This window comes from Coregonus clupeaformis, chromosome 1 (genome assembly GCF_020615455.1).
Source record: "Coregonus clupeaformis isolate EN_2021a chromosome 1, ASM2061545v1, whole genome shotgun sequence".
In the NCBI taxonomy this organism is placed as follows: Eukaryota; Metazoa; Chordata; class Actinopteri; order Salmoniformes; family Salmonidae; genus Coregonus; species Coregonus clupeaformis.
The window spans coordinates 77,644,433-77,669,024 of NC_059192.1; the positions used below are offsets into that span (position 1 = coordinate 77,644,433).

General features: G+C 44.5%; 1 protein-coding gene across 4 annotated transcripts in view; it reads left to right on the forward strand.

Moving 5' to 3' along the window:
• Positions 1-24,592, forward strand: part of LOC121576101 (histone acetyltransferase KAT6B) — a 54,957-nt gene that overhangs the window by 17,080 nt on the left and 13,285 nt on the right. For 3 of the 4 annotated variants that reach the window (XM_041889370.2, XM_041889372.2, XM_041889371.2), the window contains exons 3-14: positions 1,908-2,016; positions 4,492-4,607; positions 7,732-7,813; positions 8,644-8,773; positions 8,986-10,097; positions 11,883-11,998; positions 12,288-12,400; positions 12,570-12,711; positions 13,045-13,206; positions 13,472-13,565; positions 16,988-17,219; positions 18,111-18,366. In XM_041889370.2, coding sequence (XP_041745304.2) covers positions 1,908-2,016; positions 4,492-4,607; positions 7,732-7,813; positions 8,644-8,773; positions 8,986-10,097; positions 11,883-11,998; positions 12,288-12,400; positions 12,570-12,711; positions 13,045-13,206; positions 13,472-13,565; positions 16,988-17,219; positions 18,111-18,366 — 2,664 coding nt within the window. The remainder of the gene's footprint in view (positions 1-1,907; positions 2,017-4,491; positions 4,608-7,731; positions 7,814-8,643; positions 8,774-8,985; positions 10,098-11,882; positions 11,999-12,287; positions 12,401-12,569; positions 12,712-13,044; positions 13,207-13,471; positions 13,566-16,987; positions 17,220-18,110; positions 18,367-24,592) is intronic. The other variant, XM_041889373.2, reaches the window with a different exon arrangement.

The following is a 24,592-nucleotide window of genomic DNA, read 5'->3' on the forward strand; positions in this document are numbered from 1 at the left end:
GCTTGTGTGACGCTGTGTTATGCTGACTGAGTAGTGTGTGTGATGCTTGTGTGACGCTGTGTTATGCTGCCTGAGAAGTGTGTGGGACGCTGTGCTACGTGGTGTCGTTTTTGGTGGTTGCTTTACGATGGTCATTTGGTTCAGTCATTTCATACCATTTCATAGGGCTACTCAGCAAAAAAGGTGTTGAATATGGTGCTTGTATAGAAGAGTAGGTACACAACATATAGTAATATATAACCTATGACCCTTAGCAGATGCTTTTATCTAAAGTGATTAACAGCATAGTGAGTGCATGTGTTTTTAGCATTGGTAGGCTATGTGATCCCTGCGGGAAAATAACCCATGACCTTGTTGCAAGTGTCGCACTACCAACTGAGCTACACATGGCCGTTTACCTTCAAACTAGACATGGGCTAGTCTGCTGTTAGTTTCCGTGTTATGTGGTGATGTTGTGTTCAAGGTGGTTGAGGCCATTGGGTTCAATAAGAAAGTCACTTTGTTCGATACTGAGCAGAAGAAAGTGTTTTGAATATTTTGTAGGCTAAAGAACAGATGGATATATGCACAGTGTTTACCTTCCTACTGGACATGGGCTAACCATGCTATAGTTTCTGAGATCTGCCTTTCATTAGTTCTAAGTGATCAGTGCTAAGTCCTCTTAAACCTTAAAGCTGATATTTTACTACTTTTGAACGTCATTTTAAGCCCTTACGTGAGTGTTAACTTTTCTACTGCTGATTCTGAGACATGGAGAGAGGGAGAGCAACTACAATGTTAGGGCCGGGACGATACCAGTATCGTGATACTCGTTAGTATCCTGGCAAGGAAACAAAACACGAAGCGGAGTTAACTTCTTTAGGAAAATAGCCTTAATGTTGGAAACAAAGGTAATGTTTATAGCTCACAATATTTTACATACAGCAGGTTAAAGGACCAAAGAGTGAGGTCTGCTTTGGGTTTTCCTTTTTGCCATGGAAACAAACAATATCGCGATACTGGTAACGTCCCGGCCCTATACAATGTATTTGAATAATAATAATAATAATTATTATTAGGAAGGTAATTTGATTACATGCTGGCTAATCCTGTCTAATTGTAGTATAACACTTTCTCAATTGGATTAAGCCCCTTAACTGATTATCAAATCCCCTTTCAGATTTAATGGATAAAGAAGGGCAAATGTTTACATGTATTACGGTACGGTACCTCTGGGCAGTAAGTGTTCATAATAGGCTAATTGTGTTTTAGTTGTTGAGAACTCATGTCAGGGGGACGGACTATTATGTCATTAATTCCCATCTCATTCACGGAGCTTTGATGGCTAAGCCTTGTGTTTACTTATTCATGTCTCTGCATATCATTGCGTCTGTTTGAATATATTCTCTCTGTTTCAATAATCCCCTAAAAGGATGCTCTTCAGTCAGTAGACTCCAAGACAACCAGGAATAGATGGATATTAGGCATATCAGCAGCACTTTACAGGACTGTAGGCTTATGATGATGGTAACTTTATTTGTATCCATTAGGACATTGTTTCTGTGTCATACAGCATGCCAGAATACTGATATCATTCATGTTACAGCACATCACAAACAGTACATACATAGCTAGTCCACCATGCCTCTTCTCAGGTTTTCGAACACTTGCTATGTTTCTCTCCCCAGCTACGGTCTGACCCCATCCCAATATGCAGTTTCTGTTTCTCTCCCCAGCTACGGTCTGACCCCATCCCAATATGCAGTTTCTGTTTCTCTCCCCAGCTACGGTCTGACCCCATCCCAATATGCAGTTTCTGTTTCTCTCCCCAGCTACGGTCTGACCCCATCCCAATATGCAGTTTCTGTTTCTCTCCCCAGCTACGCGCTGACCCCATCCCAATATGCAGTTTCTGTTTCTCTCCCCAGCTACGCGCTGACCCCATCCCAATATGCAGTTTCTGTTTGGGAACGAAAGAGTCCAATCGGGACAAGAGTCCAGAGCAGCTTCTCTCCTGTGCAGACTGTGGGAGCAGCGGTAAGTTCATACCCTTTTCTTTTTTTTTTTGATGACTGAGCCAGACTGGGCTGAGCCAAGCCGAGCTGTACTTGGCTAGCCTGGTTACGCATTCACCATATTACCTAGACTCCTAGAGAGCCTTTGTCCACTTGACACAATGTGCATGTTTGAGATCTCACTACATGGCAGTCGGACTGTGCAGAATAACTGATCTAGATCACCTTGCATCCCACATAACTACTCATTATGTGATCAAGGTTAGTGATTTAACTGCACTTCGCCTTGCTGAAATTGATCCCCTCAAACACACTGGCCATGTCATAGTCATTCTTTCTAAAACTGTGTGCTAATCGTACTACATACCATTTAGAATGTATTGTTTAGTAAAAAGACGACTCTCTTCCTCAATAGCATGAAGCGAATTCTACTAAATGAAAAGTTTAAATTTGATTACATACTGAATTTTAGAAAGTTCACATACTATAACACGTTGTATTTTGGCATACCCAATCAGCCTATTATTTAGAATACAAGTACAGGTAATCGGACACGGCCACTGTCTGAATCCCGGTTGGTACCTTATTACCTACGAAGTGCACTAATTTTTACCAGAGCCCTATGACTAGTGCCCAAAGGTAGTGCACTAGGCCTAAATAGGGAACAGAGTGCCCCACTTGGGATGAAGCCACAGATAGACGGGGGGGGGAGAGAGCCCTCAGGACCCCAAACATCCACAAAACAATGTAGCTTGTACACTGAGTGTACAAAACATTAAGAACACCTTCCTAATATTGAGTTGCACCCCCACCCCTCCCTTTTGCCCTCAGAACAGCCTCAATTCGTCGGGGCACTCTACAAGGTGTCTAGTGTTCCACAGGGATGCTGGCCCATGTTGACTACAATGCTTCCCACATTTGTGTCAAGTTGGCTGGATGTCCTTTGGGTGGTGGCCCATTCTTGATACACACAGGAAATTGTTGAGCGTGAAAAATCCAGCAGCGTTGCAGTTCTTGACACAAACCAGTGCACCTGTCACCTACTACCATACCTCGTTCAAAGGCACTTAAATGTTCTGTCTTGACCATTCACCCTCTGAGTGGCACACGTACACAATCCATGTCTCAAGGCTTAATAATCCTTCTTTAACCTGTCTCCTTCCCTTCATCTACACTGATTGAAGTGGATTTATCAGGTGACATCAATAAGGGATCATAGCTTTCATTCGGATTTACCTGGTCAGTCTATGTCATGGAAAGAGCAGGTGTTCATAATGTTTTGTACACTCAGTGTATATGTAGCTAATGTTGTAGCAGAGGTGGTTTATACAGATTCTAATAAGGCATGGTCAATCTGTAATTTGTGAATCTGTGGTTTAAACACAGTGAGTTGAGGTGTGGAGGGGTGTACCCCGAAATGGTAGCAGCAACTCTAGTGCCATTGGGGCTGTTGCCATATTCCACTTGCATCATGATGTTCTCCTGCTTTAGACTAAACCACTCTACTTGAAGGACTTATTGGAGGAACTGTTTAAATTGGATAGTTGAGGGGATCAAAACTGCCAACAACCCATGATTGACTAAGGAAGGAAGCTGCAGATTCTACTTGAGTGCCCATTAGAATTTAGAAATCACTCACGTCGTTGAGTGAACGGCACTCTCGGAATCGGAATGCAACAGCATTCTGGGAACACGGCAGGCAGCAATGAGAGACACAGAGGGAAAGAGGATCAAATGTCATCCATTTTCCACTGCCGTAGATTGGTGTCATTTTCCTTTACTGTTCTTTTCTTCCATGCAAAATTGCTGCTGCTAACCCTCCGTAAAATTACCTCTCATAAGGATTAGTTTGCCTTGGAAACAATTATTTTAAATGCTGTAAGGAATTGTTCTCCCGGTGACATTTTTATAGCTCAAATTTGACTAAGTAGCGTTGAGGTGGTTTTTATTAACTGCTCCTAGTGTACACACAAATTGTGCTCTGGGTGTAAAACAGCTGTTTTACAACCATGAGAACGAGCCGGTGAGAGAGGAGGCATGCTTTTACATGACTTTCACGTTTGGGCCCCCATTAGACTGAGTTCTGCTACTTTTTCTGCCTCATTAAGATCAAATTATCTTTAATTAGCTGCTCAGATGTTTGATCATACTGTTTTTTAAACACAGCTTGTGGAAAAAAACGTGAGGTCCCACCCGGACACACACGCACACGCACGCAAAGGCTGCTCAACATTGTTGATGATGCAATATGTTAATATTTAACCTTGCTGTGTGAACATAATGGGAAGGTCGCGCTCCCGCTCGGTGAAACTGATATTGAAGGATGTGTCCCAAAAAGGACCCTCTTCCCTATGTAGTGCACTAATTTTGACCACTGTCCTGGTCGCTGGTCAAAAGTATTGCACTACATGGGGAATAGGGTGCCATTTGGGACACAGCCTAAAGGATGGTTGAAATGTGCAACAACACTAATAACACTCTTTAATTACCTCTACAGGACACCCATCTTGTCTGAAGTTCTCCCCAGAGCTGACCACAAATGTGAAGAGATTGCGATGGCAATGTATAGAATGCAAAACCTGTAGCTCCTGTCGAATACAGGGTAAAAACGCTGTAAGTATTTTAATACCTTAGATTTTGTTCTAAATACGGAACCATACCATTTCATCTGTGTGAGATAGAGATTGATATTGCTTTCATCAAATCAAATTATATTTGTCACATGCGCCGAATACAACAGGTGTAGACCTTACAGTGAAATGCTTACTTACTAGCCCTTAACCAACAATGCAGTTTTAAGAAAAATAAGTGTTAAGTAAAAAATAAATGAGTAAAAAAATAAAGGCTATATACATTTTTACATTTTGCCTGGTATAGAGGTCCTGGATGGCAGGAAGCTTGGCCCCAGTGATGTACTGGGCCGTACGCACTACCCTCTGTAGTGCCTTGCGGTCGGAGGCCGAGCAGTTGCCATACCAGGCAGTGATGCAACCAGTCAGGATGCTCTCAATGGTGCAGCTGTATAACTTTTTGAGGATCTGAGGACCCATGCCAAATCTTTTCAGTCTCCTGAGGGGAATAGGCTTTGTCGTGCCCTCTTCACGACTGTCTTGGTGTGTTTGGACCATGATAGTTTGTTGGTGATGTGGTCACCAAGGAACTTGAAGCTCTCAACCTACTCCACTACAGCCCTGTCGATGAGAATGGGGGCGTGCTCGGTCCTCCTTTTCCTGTCGTCCACAATCATCTCCTTTGTCTTGATCACGTTAAGGGAGAGGTTGTTATCCTGCCACCACACGGCCAGGTCTCTGACCTCCTCCCTATAGGCTGTCTCATAGTTGTCGGTGATCAGGCCTACCACTGTTGTGTCGTCGGCAAACTTAATGATGGTGTTGGAGTCGTTCCTGGCCATGCAGTCATGTGTGAACAGGGAGTACAGGAGGGGGACTGAGTACGCACCCATGAAGGGCCCCCGTGTTGAGGATCAGCGTGGCAGATGTGTTGTTACCTAACCTTCCCACCTGGGGGCGGCCTGTCAGGAAGTCCAGGATCCAGTTGCAGAGGGAGGTGTTTAGTTCCAGGGTCCTTAGCTTAGTGATGAGCTTTGAGGGCACTATAGTGTTGAACACTGAGCTGTAGTCCATGAATAAAATTCTTTATTTTCCTTTTGTCCAGGTGGGAAAGGGCAATGTGGAGTGCAATCGAGATTGCATAATCTGTGGATCTGTTGGGGCGGTATGCAAATTGGAGTGGGTCTAGGGTTTCTGTGATAATGGTGTTGATGTGAGCCATGACCAGCCTTTCAAAGCACTTCATGGCTACAGACGTGAGTGCTACGGGTCTGTAGTCATTTAGCCAGGTTACCTTAGTGCTCTTGGGCACAGGGACTATGGTGGTCTGCTTGAGACATGTTGGTATTACAGACTCAGTCAGGGACAGGTTGAAAATGTCAGTGAAGACATTTGCCAGTTGGTCAGCGCATGCTCGGAGTACACGTCCTGGTAATCCGTCTGGCCCTGCGGCCTTGTGAATGTTGACCTGTTTAAAGGTCTTACTCACATCGGCTACTGAGAGCGTGATCACACAGTCGTCCGGAACAGCTGATGCTCTCATGCATGCTTCAGTGTTGCTTGCCTCGAAGCGAGCATAGAAGTAATTTAGCTCGTCTGGTAGGCTTGTGACACTGGGCAGCTCGTGGCTGTGCTTCCCTTTTATAGTCTGTAATAGTTTGCAAGTCCTGCCACATCCGACAAGCGTCGGAGCCAGTGTAGTACGATTCAATCTTAGTCCTGTGTTGATGCTTTGCCTGTTTGATGGTTTGTCGGCGGGCATAGCGAGATTTCTTATAAGCATCCGGGTTAGAGTCCCGTTCCTTTAAAGCGGCAGCTCTACCCTTTAGCTCAGTGCGGATGTTGCCTGTAATCCATGGCTTCTGGTTGGGGTATGTACGTACAGTCACTGTGGGGACGACGTCATCGATGCACTTATTGATGAAGCCAGTGACTGATGTGGTGTACTCCTCAATGTCATTGGAAGAATCCCGGAACATATTCCAGTCTGTGCTAGCAAAACAGTCCTGCAGCTTAGCATCTGCGTCATCTGACCACTTTTTTATTGACCGAGTTACTGGTGCTTCCTGCTTTAGTTTTTGCTTCTAAGCAGGAATCAGGAGGATAGAATTATGGTCAGATTTTCCAAATGGAGGGCGAGGGAGAGCTTTGTATGCGTCTCTGTGTGTGGAGTAAAGGTGGTCTAGAGTTTTTTTCCTTCTGGTTGCACATTTAACATTCTGGTAGAAATGAGGTAAAACGGATTTGTTTCCCTGCATTAAAGTCCCCGGCCACTAGGAGCACCGCCTCTGGTTGAGCGTTTTTCTGTTTGCTTATGGCCTTATACAGCTCATTGAGTGCGGTCTTAGTGCCAGCATCAGTTTGTGGTGGTAAATAGACAGATACGAAAAATATAGATAAACTCTCTAGGTAAATAGTGTGGTCTACAGCTTATCATGAGATACTCTACCTCAGGTGAGCAAAACCTTGAGACTTCATTAATATTAGATTTCGTGCACCAGCTGTTGTTTACAAATATTCACAGACCGCCACCCCTTGTCTTACCGGAGGCAGCTGTTTTATCTTGCCGATGCAGCGTAAACCCGCCAGCTGTATGTTATCCATGTCGCCGTTCAGCCACGACTCGCTGAAACATAAAATATTACAGTTTTTAATGTCCCGTTGGTAGGATATTCGTCATCGTAGCTCGTCTATTTTGTTATCCAATGATTGTACGTTGGCTAGTAGGACTGATGGTAGAGGCAGATTACCCACTCGCCGTCGGATCCTTACAGGGCACCTCGACCTACGTCCCCGATATCTCCGTCTCATTCTCTTGCGAATGACAGGGATTTGGGCCTTGTTGTGTCCCAAATGGGGCCCTATATATAATGTACTACTTTTGATCAGGGCTCTGGTCAAAAGTAGTGCACTATATAGGGAATATTGTGCCGTTTGGGACACAGATGTATCATGAAAGATTTTAGATCTGCCATTTCCGGGCAACATGTTGTGAAGACTCCTTTTTCTCCCTCCACCCTTCAACATAATTCACCTCCACATCCATCATCCATATTAAACTAAACGGACATGTCCCTCTTTAGAGTGAAATGACAGAAGGTGTAACATTTATGCAACAACAGGGAAGCCACCACACAGCCCCACACATGCCTCCTGTCTCCTTGCAGGACGAGATGCTGTTCTGTGACTCTTGTGATCGTGGGTTTCACATGGAGTGCTGCAACCCACCACTCTCAACGATGCCAAAAGGTAAAGGCGTTTATACACTGTATGTTCTCTCTCTGTCTCTCTCTCTCTCGCTGTCTCTCTCTCGCTGTCTCTCTCTCGCGCTCTCTCTCTCTCTCTCTCTCTCTCTCTCTCTCTCTCTCTCTCTCTCTCTCTCTCTCTCTCTCTCTCTCTCTCTCTCTCTCTCTCTCTGTCTCTCTCTGTCTCTCTCTGTCTCTCTCTCGCTGACTGTCTCTCTCTGCTCTCTCTCTCTCTCTCTCTCTCTCTCTCTCTCTCTCTCTCTCTCTCTCTCTCTCTCTGTCTATCTTTCTGTGTGTGTGTGTGTTCTTCATAGGGGGCCTTTAGGGCTGTCAATCATCATAGTGAAGCAGAGATGGCTTGTTAGGAGCTTTGCATGAATATCAAATTATTCCCCAGTCCCAGGGGAGATTTGCTATATGTAGATTACTGTACATGGCCTACAGCTATGCTTGTAATGATTGAACAACTACTGTAGTGTAAGACCTTTGACAGCAGGACTAATATTCACACAAGTCGCATTGCTTTGCTCAAAATGAGCTGACATGGGCTGTCTCCCAAATGGTACCCTCTTCCCTACATGGGCCCTGGTCAAAAGTAGTGCACTGTATAGTGTTCCATTTGGGAAACAGACTAGAAGTCTATTTCAGTGGACCCTGATGTTTTTTTCGTATGGATTTCTCTGCTTTGTGCTGAGTAATTGATTGTTGTTCGTTGTAAGGAGTGAGTGGGAGTGTTTCTCCATTTTAAAGGGAAATGTTTCAAATGAATGTGTGGTGTCAGTTGATAAAGCCACCTAATCGATGCTCTCCTCTCTCTGTCTGGGGTCTCTCTAGGTATCTGGGTCTGCCAGGTCTGCAGGCCCAATGAAAATGGAAAGAAACTGCTGCATAAGAAAGCCGATCAGATCAAACGTCGATATGCAAAGCCAATGGGGAGGCCCAGAAATAAGCTCAAACAAAGAATGTAAGTTTATCACCATGATCTGTAAATATTGTCTTTACTTTAGTGTACCAATAAATGGTTGCCTCAAGGAAATCCACCAGCTTTTTATCGCAATATTGTTGTTGTTGAGTTGTTATGACTATGTTATTTTCATAAACTTCAGCTTTGTTTAGCTTTTGATTCATACCATAGTTTGTGTCCTTGCCTAACCTCTATGCTGTTTTCTTTTGTAGGTCTGTAAGCGGTGGTGACAGCTCCATGCTAGCCCGGGGAGGAAGGGGGTCACCTGGTAGGGGTCAAAAGCTTACCGTCTGTTCCACACCTTCATCTGGTCATGCAGCATCTGTGAAGGACGCCACAGACAGATTGGCTGTTGCTACATCAGACCCCTGTTGGGCCGGTGACGCTGTCACCTTCACCACCCAATTCACCACCTCCTCCTCCACCCCTTCCACCACCCCCCCCCTCACGCCCACCTCGTCCTCCTCCACCCCAGCAGCTACACTCACTGTTAACAAGAAAACCAAAGGGCTTATCGATGGGCTTTCCAAATTCTTTACCCCCTCGCCTGTCGGCCGCAGGTCGTCGCGAGCCAGCGAAATCTTAGACCCCTCTGCCCTGAAAGGGTCACAGTCTTGTTGTCCTGCTAGGAAAAAGCCGGGCCCTCCGCCGAAACTATGGAAACTCAGTCCGTCTCAGTCAGTTGTTGGCTTGGCTGCAAAGTCCGATACAACTCCAAGTCAAAAGCTAACCACCACCACCCTATCTCCCTGTACACTCCCTCTCCCACCCACGTCGCTTGGACATAGCCCCACCACCTCCCAGGTCTCCTCCAGCTCCACCTCCGCTAACTCCCCCCAGAGTTCTTCCAGCCAGTCTAGCGTCCCCTCCATCACTAGTCTCTCTAATCACAACCAACTTAAGGGACTCTTTGATGGACTCTCCCATATCTATGCCACTCAGGGACAATCTCGGAAAAAGGGACTGCCTTGCTACGCACCACCTAGGCGCAGACACCGTAAGCAGGACTTAGGGTCCTGTGCCACCGCGTCCAAAACGTGTCCTCTCATTCCCCATCCTTCCCAACAGCGCCTCGGAAAGAAAGAGATGACAAAGAATAGGTTGTTGTTGTTGTCGTCCCACTCCTCCTCCCATCTCGGGCCGGGCCGGCCCAGGGGGCGCCCCTTTAAGGTGGTCAGTCACTTCAGACGTAATCCCTTTTTTAAAAAGCACAGGACGCTAGGCAGGCTAAGATGTAGAGTTACCCCTCAGAAGGGACCCCAGGAAACACCAGGAAAGGGAGACATGACAGACGAAGGAAGAATTAAGGCAGAGCACGACCATGGTAAGCAAAGGCGTGAACGCTCCGACCGAAACTACCAGAGTCTACCTTCGCTAGTTGAAATCTTTTTTTAACCCAAGGCTTGTCACAAATTGCCTGGCTATTTTAATTTTTTACCATACTACTGTATGAGTGAACAAGTGCATTTAGGCTTTGCCTCGCTTTAATTCAATAACATTTTAACAGTTTCTACTACTAATCTTTTACACCACCTACTTTTAATTAATTCATTTCCGTTTTTTTCAACCCGTTTAATTTCGTTATTGCGTTTTGACTTTGGCTGCGTAATGAATCTAGCTATGCAGCTTCAGTTCCATCTCTCTGCCGTCGGCTTCTTTGTCATAGTAGTGCATGTCCCAAACACTAACCCCTCCTTCATACTGCTCTCTCCTTGGCCTGTCCTTGACCCTCTGCATTAGTGCACTGGCTTCTCCCATTGTGATTGTCGCCTAGTAGTGACTGTACTGTTCTGTAGTTGGATTATTAAGACTCACTCTTCTGCCTCCCATTCCACCCACCATCACCACTACCACCAGTGGCACTGTCACCATTCAACCCTAACCTCCCACAGTCGTTAGACTGACACACATACACCTGCCATTTATGACTCGCATTTGACATGGTGATTACATCTATCGATCTACACCCTCCCCCATCTGATTTGGTATCATAGGGCCAGTTTCCCGGACACAGATTTATCCTAGTCCTGGACTAAGAAGCATGTTCAATTGAGATTCTCCATTGAGCATGCTTCTTAGTCCAGGACTGGGCTTAATCTGTGTCTGGGAAACCGGCCCTAAAGGGCTAAGATGTTTTTAAAGGATATGGATTTGATTTGAAGGGGTTGTAAATAATACAGTGAATAGAAGCAAAAGTGTTTAAAGTGGAAAGCCAAAACGTCCATCTACACATTTAAAACGTATACTCAAGTCTCAAACAAATATTTGTAATTTGTTTTTTAATGTATCATTTCCACTTTTGTTAGTGTATAATACATCATTTCAAGTGTTTCATGTATGCTAAAGCTGCTTGCTTATCTTTTCAACATCATTGCTGTTATATGGTAGTCTCCACACTGCTGCTGTCACTGCATTGGCTTGTTAATTCATGGGAAACTGTCTGGGGCTGTGTCCCAAATGGCACCCTAGTATTCCCTGCATAGTGCATTACTTTTTGACCAGAGACACATGGGCCGGGGTCCAAAGTAGTGCACTATATAGGGAATAGAGTGCCTTTTGGGATGCAGACTTGGTGGGATGATTAAGCACATGAAAGTGGTTACGTTAGTAGAGTGATTTAGTTTCACGTCATTACATTCAGGATTTTCATTCACAGGTGCAGAGATGATACATTCATTACACAACTCCACAGAGACATAACCTCGCAGAGGCTGTGTAACAAAACATACATTAAAAGCACATTAAAACCAAATGCATTTACTATACTGAATGTTCACGGGCTACAGAACACTGCTCCCTGTCTACTGTATAAAGCAGTGATGATAATCCACCATGTTTGATGGTACACCTCTGATGTGAATGTTTGGTTACTGTGACTGTAACAGCCTGTTTGGTGACTGTGACTGTAACAGCCTGTTTGGTGACTGTAACAGCCTGTTTGGTGACTGTGACTGTAACAGCCTGTTTGGTGACTGTAAAAGCCTGTTTGGTGACTGTGACTGTAACAGCCTGTTTGGTGACTGTGACTGTAACAGCCTGTTTGGTGACTGTGACTGTAACAGGCTGCTTGGTGACTGTAACAGGCTGTAATGTTTTGTTGCTGTAACAGGCTGTGAAGGTGAACTGAGGGTGAAGCAGGAACCTGGCTTCGTAGCGGTCTCCAGGGAACACGTCACAGAGGAAGACGTGGATATATTCACAAAGGTCCAAGAGCTCTCGTCGCAGGTGAGTGAACTGTCCAAAAGAACCTTTCTCAATCACACTTCTCACACCTATCACCTAATCAATGTAAGTTATATGTAGCATTTATAGATTAACATTACAACCCCAAAATCTACGTTTGTCAGATGTTTTCAGACTTGAAAATACGTTTTAATGTCACAAAGGGAAGGGTCCACATCCCAAGTTTCTGTTTGAAGATGCTGCCTATGTCAGACTGAGATCTTTGATATTGTTTGAATGAATGCTTGTGGTACGACGTTGAGACATTTTTATTTTGTATTGTCGTGTTTAGAGAAATGGAACCATGACCATCACTGACTCTGGACGATACCCGGCCGTCATTGAGTTTGGAAAGTATGAAATCCAAACCTGGCACTCTTCGCCTTACCCACCTGAATACTCAAGGTACAGTTTATTATTTCTTAAACTCAGGTCGGACAAATGGCGATCAATGCTAGGCTTTTTTATTTTATAAGAAAATAAATACTTTATTAATCCCTGAGGGGAAATCGGTGTGTCAACTGATTAGTTGAAATCCAAATTATAGGCTAACTTTTGTCTCTGTTGTTGGCAGATTGCAAAAGCTTTACCTGTGTGAGTTCTGTCTGAAGTACATGAGAAGCAAGAACATCCTCCAGCGACACGCCAAGAAGTGTGGCTGGTTTCACCCTCCAGCCAATGAGATTTACAGGAAGGACGACCTTTCAGTGTTCGAGGTCAGAGGTCACTCTTCAAAGTTGTAAAGCAATGGGTGCATCCCAAATGGCACCCTATTCCCTATATAAAAATACCGCAAAGATTTTTTCAGGACCCAAATGGCACCCTATTCTCCTTTTTTACCAGGGCCCAATGGCGCCCTATTCCCTTTATAGTGCACTGCCCTATGGGCCCTGGTCAAAATAAGTGCACTTTAAAGGGTGCTGTTTGGGACTATGATCATATGCTGGTGTATGAAATGTGACTGAATGGTTTTGCAGGAGAGGTGGAAAGAATCAACTGTTTGTTTCAATTTGAACATTGTTCTCATGCTGGTTTTGTTCCGTGTTTAGGTGGATGGAAATGTCAGCAAGCTCTTCTGCCAAAACCTCTGCTTGTTAGCCAAGCTGTTCCTGGATCACAAGACCCTATATTACGACGTGGAGCCTTTCCTCTTTTACATACTAACAAAGAACGACGAGAAAGGCTGTCACCTTGTGGGTTATTTCTCCAAGGTGAGGATATTCAATAGAATGAAAAATATGTTTGCTTAATGCAGTGACAGTGTCTTTACTATATTAGTCCTCTTAAAAGCTAAATGTATTCTCAAGGGTTTGTGTGTGTGTGTGTGTGTGTGTGTGTGTGTGTGTGTGTGTGTGCGCCTGAGTGTGCGTGCACAAGTGTGTGTGTGTTTGCTTTAGACAAGGACAGTGGCAGGTGCAATAAATTGCCAGCTTCAGTGCAGCTCTGACATACTTGATCTGTTTCCCCTTCCCTCAGGAAAAGCTTTGCCAGCAGAAATACAATGTCTCCTGTATAATGATCATGCCTCAGTACCAAAGGCAAGGCTTTGGAAGGTTCCTCATTGATTTCAGTAAGTCCCTTAAAGCATTCTAAGAACATAAAACTCAATTCCTGCTTGATTCTAGAATCCTTGCCTGATTCTTTACAATTTAAAATAATCTGTTTTCCAGCCATACATTTGTGCCACTAGCTAGGTTTCCATCCAATTGGTGACAGATTTTCATGTGAATATTCTAATATCCGCATAAAAAACAATCTGCACATTTTCCCACCAGAGATGTTTCCATCAAATTCACTTGCGGATAAAAGTATATGCGTGATGACGTAGTGCACATAAAAATCACTTTTGCTGTTAAATTCCCATTTACTGAAAAAAACATACAAGTTAAATGGGTTTCCATCACATTTTCAACTCTACTGATGGTTTTGTCACAAAAAAAAAAGTATTATATAGGGAACGTGCCCACTCTGGTCTTGGCACGTGCTCTCTAGCCAACAGCTAGCAGATAGTGTGGGTAGGCTACCTACATGAGATTATTATGGACAAAAGAGCAAGATTATTTTTATTTATCAAACGGCAGCCAAGCATCGATCATCATGTCACCAGAATAAGACCCTCGATATTTATTGAAAAGGAGCATCAAGCTCATCACCGTGCACTTTCATCACCCTGTGAAGTTCTTCATCATTTATTTAATCTGTAGCCTAATAAACTGTATGCTTTCCCCAGTCGTAGTGGGAGGACCCCACACCATATCATCGCATGACTCCAAGTTTACTTCGATTTGATAGTTATTATATGGCCATTTCTCGCATAATTTATTTTACTGACACAAAAGAAGATCCCACCTTGTCTAGCGTGTTTTGTTTTGTAGAAATTTGGAAAGTTTACTGACAAATTTGCTATTTCCATCAGGCCTGTGGTGACATTTTGTATCCGACGTACTTTACTCACAGAAAAAGGTGGAAACATGGTTAATCAGGTACTTCAATTATGTTGTGAATTAATTTAAATGGGTAAGTCAAGGCAATTTACATGCATAAGTAATCATGTTTTCAATAATATAATCAGGAATTATAAAGACGTATTAGGTTACGTCTGCATAAGTTAATATTTGATATCCAATTACATTTAGCAGCATGTTTGCCTCTAGGGGTTCTTTATTGGAATAACCCTCCACTCTGAATTTGGACTGTTTGTCATAGCTATTTTATTAGTTCACGTTTTCCTCTTTGGAGTAGTAGTAGTAGTAGTAGTAGTGGTGTGTGCGTGGGTGGGTGGTAGAGTTGTAATGGAGCATTTGATTTCCTGCTCACTTTGCCAGCAGCATACCACCCTGCATCCCACTGCTGGCTTGCCTCTGAAGCTAAGCACGGTTGGTCCTGGTTGGTCCCTGGATGGGAGACCAGATGCTGCTGGAACTGGTGTCAGAGGGCCAGTAGGAGGCACTCTTTCCTCTGGTCTAAAAAAAATATCCCAATGGCCCAGGGCAGTGATTGGGAAGTTGCCCTAGTTAGGGCACTACAGCCCTATGGGCCCTGGTCAAAAGTAGTGCACTATATAGGGAATAGGGTGCCATTTGGGACAAAGCCACAGACATTTTCCAATAGCGCTCTCATGGAGCTCATCTCTGTTCTCTTCTTAATTCCTCTCTTTGTTATCTTTGCACATTCTTAATATCACATCCAGCCTCTCTGTGTCTCTCTGTCTGAACAATTTTTTTTGTATATTTTTATTTTACCCTTATTTTATCAGGTAAGTTGACTGAGAACACATCCTCATTTACAGCTTTTCTGCTTATATTGGATTGTATTAGAGGAACAATTTGTCTCGGGTAGCTCGCTGTGAGAGGGAAAGCATTAGCTCCGTTTACCAGCGTGAATGCGGTTTCTAGTCATTACTCCAGAGGATTCTGAATAAGCTCTTTGTTTTGATTTAAAGATGGTAAATCACAGCTGATACATTTATAAAACACACAGAATCAAATATGACTTGTTAGTGTTACGTTATTATTATTATCCGTGTTTTAGTTAGTTATTCATCTTTGTTCTAGCAGCTCATTTATTTGTTGTCAATTATTGGCTCTCCTCGTCTCAGCTTTGGGTAATGAATACTGTCATAATGACTGGAATATTATGTATTCAGTGTTTGGTGATTAGATGTGCTTGTTTGGTTCCTTGTAGTGGGTGCACACATTAAAATACATTAATTAAGTTCAAGCTGCTTATAATGGATGACCCTTGACAGGACGGCTATAAAACTAATTACATACAGACACAGCTACCTTTTTACTTTGTTTATTTCCCCCTCTTCATTATCTCTGATAAGTGCAACCTCTTGTGAGAAATGACGTCCAGCTGCTTCTCTCCTCCATTTGTTGTCGCTTTTCCTCTCCTCTCTTTTTTCGTTCACCCTCCTCTCCTCCTCCGCCTCCTTTGTTGCCCACGCCAGCATCATAGCATCTGACGGAGGTTGAAGGAGAGGAAATCTGATAGCCTCCCTTTCTACTCTCTGCTACGTGAAAATGAAGCGACGTCAGGATGTCATGGCACGTCAGATTATGAATATGTACTGCAGTCTAAGACATGCAGCAGCAACAACCGTCTCTCGCTAGCTTGAGTAAAGCATTGTGTTTTTGTCAGAATGTCTTTTTAGGTTACATACTAGCCTACTTTCTCACAACATTGTATTGTTTGAAGGTTACCTACCTTTTCAAAACATGGCAGCGTTTACATGCAGCCCAATTCAGATGTATTTATTTTTGCCCACTAATTGGTATGTTGACCAAATGTTTTAAGATGGTCATACAATGGATCTTTTAGCTATTTGATTTTGAATTTTAGGATCCCTGTAGGTATAAAAAAATATAATTTTTTTTGGGATAAAATACAGAATTTACTATTACTACTATTCATACATGGCAAAACAGACATTCAAAAATGTTATCATAAGGAATAAGGTTTTGAAGTGTCTGTCCTATATCTAGGAGATATATAAGTAGGCTCAGGAAATATTTGTGTTTTTTGGACACATATTTAACCCCTTTTTTATGTTGGCACAAAACTACCTCCATACTTCCATAAAAAACAATTAAACCTGCACCGGTTTAGCATCAGACGAGTCCTGTGACACTTGTGGGGGCCGTAGAGCAAAACGGAGAACACCCTCCTGTTCGTGAGAGTCTCATCCTTTCATATTAGTTTGTAGGCCACACCATTCGGACACTACAGATGAGACTGATTTTCAGGATGTCATGGTCTGACAAATACAGCTGTAACTCGGTCCACCTTCCACCGCAGATGCGGAAGCCCGACAAAGGTGGATGGGGTGTATTGAGACGCAGCCCGTGGGATTATTTTATTACCTTACTTAGATTGAAGCACAGGATTTAATCCCTTCTCACATTGTTGATTTGTTATAATATAGGTACTGTCTTTTTGAAGTTATGTCTTCTCACGCCATGTTGTTTTGTTTGAATGTGTCTGTTTCAGGTTACCTTCTGACGAGGCAGGAAGGACAAGCTGGCTCCCCAGAGAAGCCTCTGTCAGATCTGGGTCGCTTATCCTACCTGGCATATTGGAAAAGTGTCATGGTAGAGTACCTCTATAAGCAGCCAGATAAACACATCAGCGTTAAAGGAATAAGCAGGGCCACTGGGATGTGTCCGCATGATATCGCCGCTACTCTCCAGCATCTCTGCATGATTGACAGGCAGGACGGCAGGTCAGTCCTAACTCACACTCTTGCTGTGTGTGTATGTGTGTGTGTGTGTGTGTGTGTGTGCACGCACCCTGTCTGACTCAGACTTATTCAGGCCGCTGGGTATTTTTAACAGAATATTGGCAGAAGTAAGTCAGGTTAAGGAAACAGACAGACAGAACAGCCTGCTGCTATTCCAGCCTGAGAATCCTCAGTTTCAGCTTTATTAACTTACATAACGCCATGGGTCATGTGGATTCACTCTACAACAGCTGGTCTTTTTCTTATTGGTTGACTGTAAAAGCACTTTGACAGTACTTACTGACAATTGCTAACTTAGAAAGGGCTTTAAAAAAACATTTGATTGTTTGGTTCATTGGTTTATGATTGGCTCTTTAGATTGTAGTGATCAGAATGGGTTGATTTTGATTGGTTTATGACTTCTCTCTAGGTTCATAGTGATCAGAATGGGTTGATTTGATTGGTTTATGATTTCTCTGTAGGTCCGTAGTGATCAGAATGGGTTGATTTGATTGGTTTATGATTTCTCTCTAGGTTCTTCGTGATCAGAATGGGTTGATTTGATTGGTTTATGATTTCTCTCTAGGTTCTTCGTGATCAGAAGATATCGATTGATGTTCAGTTTTATTAACTACAAGCCATGTTTCATGTCACATACATGAATATGTTGAAAGCTGGTGCTTTTTGTCATAACTTTTGATTGCTCCTCTCTAGGTTTGTGGTAATCAGAATAGATTGATTGATCTTATTGGTTATTGATCTCTAGGTTTGATTGATCTTATTGGTTATTGATCTATAGTTTTGTAGTGATCAGAATAGATTGATTGATCTCATTGATGATGTCTCAAGGTTTGATTGACTGATTTTATGTTGTTTCTGATTGCTCTTCTTTAGGTTTGTGGTGATCCGAAAAGAGTGGTTGATCCAGAGGCACATGGAGAAGCTGCGAGCCAGCCCCAGGCTGAACCAGGTGGACCCTGACGTGCTGCACTGGACCCCCAGCCCCAGGCTGAACCAGGTGGACCCTGACGTGCTGCACTGGACCCCCAGCCCCAGGCTGAACCAGGTGGACCCTGATGCACTTCACTGGACCCCCGCAGTGGCCCTCAACTCTGTCCTGTCTGAGAAAGAGAGAGAGGTCGAGATGGATGTAAGTCTTGTGCACGGAGACACACACACAGTGTTCTTCAACTCTGGTCCTGAAGAGCTAACGGCTGTGCAGGTTTTTGTTCCAGCCCATCACTAAACTCAAATAATCAACTAATCATGGTGTTCAGTCTGGAGTCTAGACCATGATTTAGGTTAATCATGGTGTTCAGTCTGGAGTCTAGACCATGATTAGGTTAATCATGGTGTTCAGTCTGGAGTCTAGACTATGATTAGGTTAATCAGGTGTATTTGTGCTGGGCTGGAGCAAAAGCCTACACACTCGGTACATTAGCTCTCCAGGACCCTTACTTTAGTTGGAGCACCCTACGTTAGTACTAAAGACTTGTGTTTGTATGCGTGCACATCAGCTAACACGATGCGTGATCATTCATCATCCCACAGTCTGTTAAAGGTATTGTTTGATTCTGTTTGAGTTCAAACCAAGGCCGTTAATGGGCTTAACATGTTCACTGTCACTAGGTATTTAATGTGGTGCTAAATTGCCCCAAATCAGTTCACTACATCATTACATAATGAATAGTGCTAAATATTCCATGAAATGCAATCTCATGGAATTGCTTAACAGCGAATGCTTCCTCTGCTCTGACACTCACACACACACATTATCATGAGAACCTGTGGTGATGCATTTGTCAAGATGTTAATTCAAATCGTGAGTGTGTACGCAGATCTGTTTATTTCCCCATTAGCCTTCTCATTGTGATGTTGAGCTAGCTGCCTGTGTGTTTCCCAGAGACGACAAGAATGTCTGTCTCTCTGTGTGTTAATTTCAGGCTGAGCAACTGATGTGTGTCTCTGTGTTAATTCCAGGCTGAGCGACTGATGTGTCTTTCTGTGTGTTAATTCCAGGCTGAGTGACTGATGTTTCTCTCTGTCTGTTAATTCCAGGCTGAGCGACTGACGTGCCTCTGTGTGTTAATTTCAGGCTGAGCGACTGATGTGTCTGTCTGTGTGTGTTAATTTCAGGCTGAGCGACTGATGTGTGTGTTAATTCCAGGCTGAGCGACTGATGTGCCTCTCAGTGTGTTAATTTCAGGCTGAGCGACTGATGTGTCTGTCTGTGTGTGATAATTCCAGGCTGAGCGACTGATGTGCCTCTCAGTGTGTTAATTCCAGGCTGAGCGACTGATGTGCCTCTGTGTGTAAATTTCAGGCTGAGCGACTGATGTGTCTGTGTGAGTTAATTTTAGGCTGAGCGACTGATGTGCCTCTCAGTGTGTTAATTTCAGGCTGAGCGACTGATGTGTCTGTCAGTGTGTTAATTTCAGGCTGAGCGACTGATGTGTCTGTCTGTGTGTGTGTTAATTCCAGGCTGAGCGACTGATGTGCCTCTCAGTGTGTTAATTTCAGGCTGAGCGACTGATGTGTCTGTCTGTGTGTGTTAATTCCAGGCTGAGCGACTGATGTGCCTCTCAGTGTGTTCATTTCAGGCTGAGCGACTGATGTGTCTGTGTGTTAATTTCAGGCTGAGCGACTGATGTGCCTCTCAGTGTGTTAATTTCAGGCTGAGCGACTGATGTGTCTGTCTGTGTGTGTTAATTCCAAGCTGAGCGACTGATGTGCCTCTGTGTGTTAATTTCAGGCTGAGCGACTGATGTGTATGTCTGTGTGTTAATTTCAGGCTGAGCGACTGATGTGTATGTCCGTGTGTGTTAATTTCAGGCTGAGCGACTGATGTGCCTCTCAGTGTGTTAATTTCAGGCTGAGCGACTGATGTGCCTCTCAGTGTGTTAATTTCAGGCTAAGCGACTGATGTGCCTCTCAGTGTGTTAATTCCAGGCTGAGTGACTGATGTGCCTCTCAGTGTGTTAATTCCAGGCTGAGCGACTGATGTGCCTCTCATTGTGTTAATTTCAGGCTGAGCGACTGATGTGTCTGTCTGTGTGTGTTAATTCCAGGCTGAGCGACTGATGTGTCTGTCTGTGTGTGTTAATTCCAGGCTGAGCGACTGATGTGTCTGTCTGTGTGTGTTAATTCCAGGCTGAGTGACTGATGTGCCTCTGTGTGTTAATTTCAGGCTGAGCGACTGATGTGTCTGTCTGTGTGTGTTAATTTCAGGCTGAGCGACTGATGTCTGTCTGTGTGTGTGTGTTAATTCCAGGCTGAGCGACTGATGTGCCTCTCAGTGTGTTAATTTCAGGCTGAGCGACTGATGTGTCTGTCTGTGTGTGTTAATTCCAGGCTGAGCGACTGATGTGTCTGTCTGTGTGTGTTAATTCCAGGCTGAGTGACTGATGTGCCTCTGTGTGTTAATTTCAGGCTGAGCGACTGATGTGTATGTCTGTGTGTGTTAATTTCAGGCTGAGCGACTGATGTGCCTCTCAGTGTGTTAATTTCAGGCTGAGCGACTGATGTGCCTCTCAGTGTGTTAATTTCAGGCTGAGCGACTGATGTGCCTCTGTGTGTTCATTTCAGGCTGAGCGACTGATGTGCCTCTCAGTGTGTTAATTTCAGGCTGAGCGACTGATGTGCCTCTCAGTGTGTTAATTTCAGGCTGAGCGACTGATGTGTCTGTCTGTGTGTGTTAATTCCAGGCTGAGCGACTGATGTGCCTCTCAGTGTGTTAATTTCAGGCTGAGCGACTGATGTCTGTCTGTGTGTGTTAATTCCAAGCTGAGCGACTGATGTGCCTCTGTGTGTTAATTTCAGGCTGAGCGACTGATGTGTATGTCTGTGTGTTAATTTCAGGCTGAGCGACTGATGTGTATGTCCGTGTGTGTTAATTTCAGGCTGAGCGACTGATGTGCCTCTGTGTGTTAATTTCAGGCTGAGCGACTGATGTGCCTCTCAGTGTGTTAATTTCAGGCTGAGCGACTGATGTGTCTGTCTGTGTGTGTTAATTCCAGGCTGAGCGACTGATGTGTCTGTCTGTGTGTGTTAATTCCAGGCTGAGCGACTGATGTGTCTGTCTGTGTGTGTTAATTCCAGGCTGAGTGACTGATGTGCCTCTGTGTGTTAATTTCAGGCTGAGCGACTGATGTGTCTGTCTGTGTGTGTTAATTTCAGGCTGAGCGACTGATGTCTGTCTGTGTGTGTGTGTTAATTCCAGGCTGAGCGACTGATGTGCCTCTCAGTGTGTTAATTTCAGGCTGAGCGACTGATGTGTCTGTCTGTGTGTGTTAATTCCAGGCTGAGCGACTGATGTGTCTGTCTGTGTGTGTTAATTCCAGGCTGAGTGACTGATGTGCCTCTGTGTGTTAATTTCAGGCTGAGCGACTGATGTGTATGTCTGTGTGTGTTAATTTCAGGCTGAGCGACTGATGTGCCTCTGTGTGTTAATTTCAGGCTGAGCGACTGATGTGCCTCTCAGTGTGTTAATTTCAGGCTGAGCGACTGATGTGCCTCTGTGTGTTCATTTCAGGCTGAGCGACTGATGTGCCTCTCAGTGTGTTAATTTCAGGCTGAGCGACTGATGTGTCTGTCTGTGTGTGTTAATTCCAGGCTGAGCGACTGATGTGCCTCTCAGTGTGTTAATTTCAGGCTGAGCGACTGATGTCTGTCTGTGTGTGTTAATTCCAGGCTGAGCGACTGATGTGCCTCTCAGTGTGTTAATTTCAGGCTGAGCGACTGATGTCTGTCTGTGTGTGTTAATTCCAGGCTTAGCGACTGATGTGCCTCTGTGTGTTAATTTCAGGCTGAGCGACTGATGTGTATGTCTGTGTGTTAATTTCAGGCTGAGCGACTGATGTGTCTGTCTGTGTGTGTTAATTCCAGGCTGAGCGACTGATGTGCCTCTGTGTGTTAATTTCAGGCTGAGCGACTGATGTCTGTCTGTGTGTGTTAATTCCTGGCTGAGCGACTGATGTGCCTCTGTGTGTTAATTTCAGGCTGAGCGACTGATGTGTATGTCTGTGTGTTAATTTCAGGCTGAGCGACTGATGTGCCTCTCAGTGTGTTAATTCCAGGCTGAGCGACTGATGTGCCTCTCATTGTGTTAATTTCAGGCTGAGCGACTGATGTGTCTGTCTGTGTGTGTTAATTCCAGGCTGAGCGACTGATGTGCCTCTCAGTGTGTTAATTTCAGGCTGAGCGACTGATGTGTCTGTCAGTGTGTTAATTTCAGGCTGAGCGACTGATGTGTCTGTCTGTGTGTGTTAATTCCAGGCTGAGCGACTGATGTGCCTCTCAGTGTGTTCATTTCAGGCTGAGCGACTGATGTGTCTGTGTGTGTTAATTTCAGGCTGAGCGACTGATGTGCCTCTCAGTGTGTTAATTTCAGGCTGAGCGACTGATGTGTCTGTCTGTGTGTGTTAATTCCAAGCTGAGCGACTGATGTGCCTCTGTGTGTTAATTTCAGGCTGAGCGACTGATGTGTATGTCTGTGTGTTAATTTCAGGCTGAGCGACTGATGTGTCTGTCTGTGTGTGTTAATTCCAGGCTGAGCGACTGATGTGCCTCTGTGTGTTAATTTCAGGCTGAGCGACTGATGTGCCTCTAAGTGTGTTAATTTCAGGCTGAGCGACTGATGTGTCTGTCTGTGTGTGTTAATTCCAGGCTGAGCGACTGATGTGCCTCTCAGTGTGTTAATTTCAGGCTGAGCGACTGATGTCTGTCTGTGTGTGTTAATTCCTGGCTGAGCGACTGATGTGCCTCTGTGTGTTAATTTCAGGCTGAGCGATTGATGTGTATGTCTGTGTGTTAATTTCAGGCTGAGCGACTGATGTGCCTCTGTGTGTTAATTCCAGGCTGAGCGACTGATGTGCCTCTCATTGTGTTAATTTCAGGCTGAGCGACTGATGTGTCTGTCTGTGTGTGTTAATTCCAGGCTGAGCGACTGATGTGCCTCTCAGTGTGTTAATTTCAGGCTGAGCGACTGATGTGTCTGTCAGTGTGTTAATTTCAGGCTGAGCGACTGATGTGCCTCTGTGTGTTAATTTCAGGCTGAGCGACTGATGTGTCTGTCTGTGTGTGTGTTAATTCCAGGCTGAGCGACTGATGTGCCTCTCAGTGTGTTAATTTCAGGCTGAGCGACTGATGTGTCTGTCTGTGTGTGTTAATTCCAGGCTGAGCGACTGATGTGCCTCTCAGTGTGTTCATTTCAGGCTGAGCGACTGATGTGTCTGTCTGTGTGTGTGTTAATTCCAGGCTGAGTGACTGATGTGCCTCTGTGTGTTAATTTCAGGCTGAGCGACTGATGTGTCTGTCTGTGTGTGTTAATTTCAGGCTGAGCGACTGATGTCTGTCTGTGTGTGTGTGTTAATTCCAGGCTGAGCGACTGATGTGCCTCTCAGTGTGTTAATTTCAGGCTGAGCGACTGATGTGTCTGTCTGTGTGTGTTAATTCCAGGCTGAGCGACTGATGTGTCTGTCTGTGTGTGTTAATTCCAGGCTGAGTGACTGATGTGCCTCTGTGTGTTAATTTCAGGCTGAGCGACTGATGTGTATGTCTGTGTGTGTTAATTTCAGGCTGAGCGACTGATGTGCCTCTCAGTGTGTTAATTTCAGGCTGAGCGACTGATGTGCCTCTCAGTGTGTTAATTTCAGGCTGAGCGACTGATGTGCCTCTGTGTGTTCATTTCAGGCTGAGCGACTGATGTGCCTCTCAGTGTGTTAATTTCAGGCTGAGCGACTGATGTGCCTCTCAGTGTGTTAATTTCAGGCTGAGCGACTGATGTGTCTGTCTGTGTGTGTTAATTCCAGGCTGAGCGACTGATGTGCCTCTCAGTGTGTTAATTTCAGGCTGAGCGAGATGTCTGTCTGTGTGTGTTAATTCCAAGCTGAGCGACTGATGTGCCTCTGTGTGTTAATTTCAGGCTGAGCGACTGATGTGTATGTCTGTGTGTTAATTTCAGGCTGAGCGACTGATGTGTATGTCCGTGTGTGTTAATTTCAGGCTGAGCGACTGATGTGCCTCTGTGTGTTAATTTCAGGCTGAGCGACTGATGTGCCTCTCAGTGTGTTAATTTCAGGCTGAGCGACTGATGTGTCTGTCTGTGTGTGTTAATTCCAGGCTGAGCGACTGATGTGTCTGTCTGTGTGTGTTAATTCCAGGCTGAGCGACTGATGTGTCTGTCTGTGTGTGTTAATTCCAGGCTGAGTGACTGATGTGCCTCTGTGTGTTAATTTCAGGCTGAGCGACTGATGTGTCTGTCTGTGTGTGTTAATTTCAGGCTGAGCGACTGATGTCTGTCTGTGTGTGTGTGTTAATTCCAGGCTGAGCGACTGATGTGCCTCTCAGTGTGTTAATTTCAGGCTGAGCGACTGATG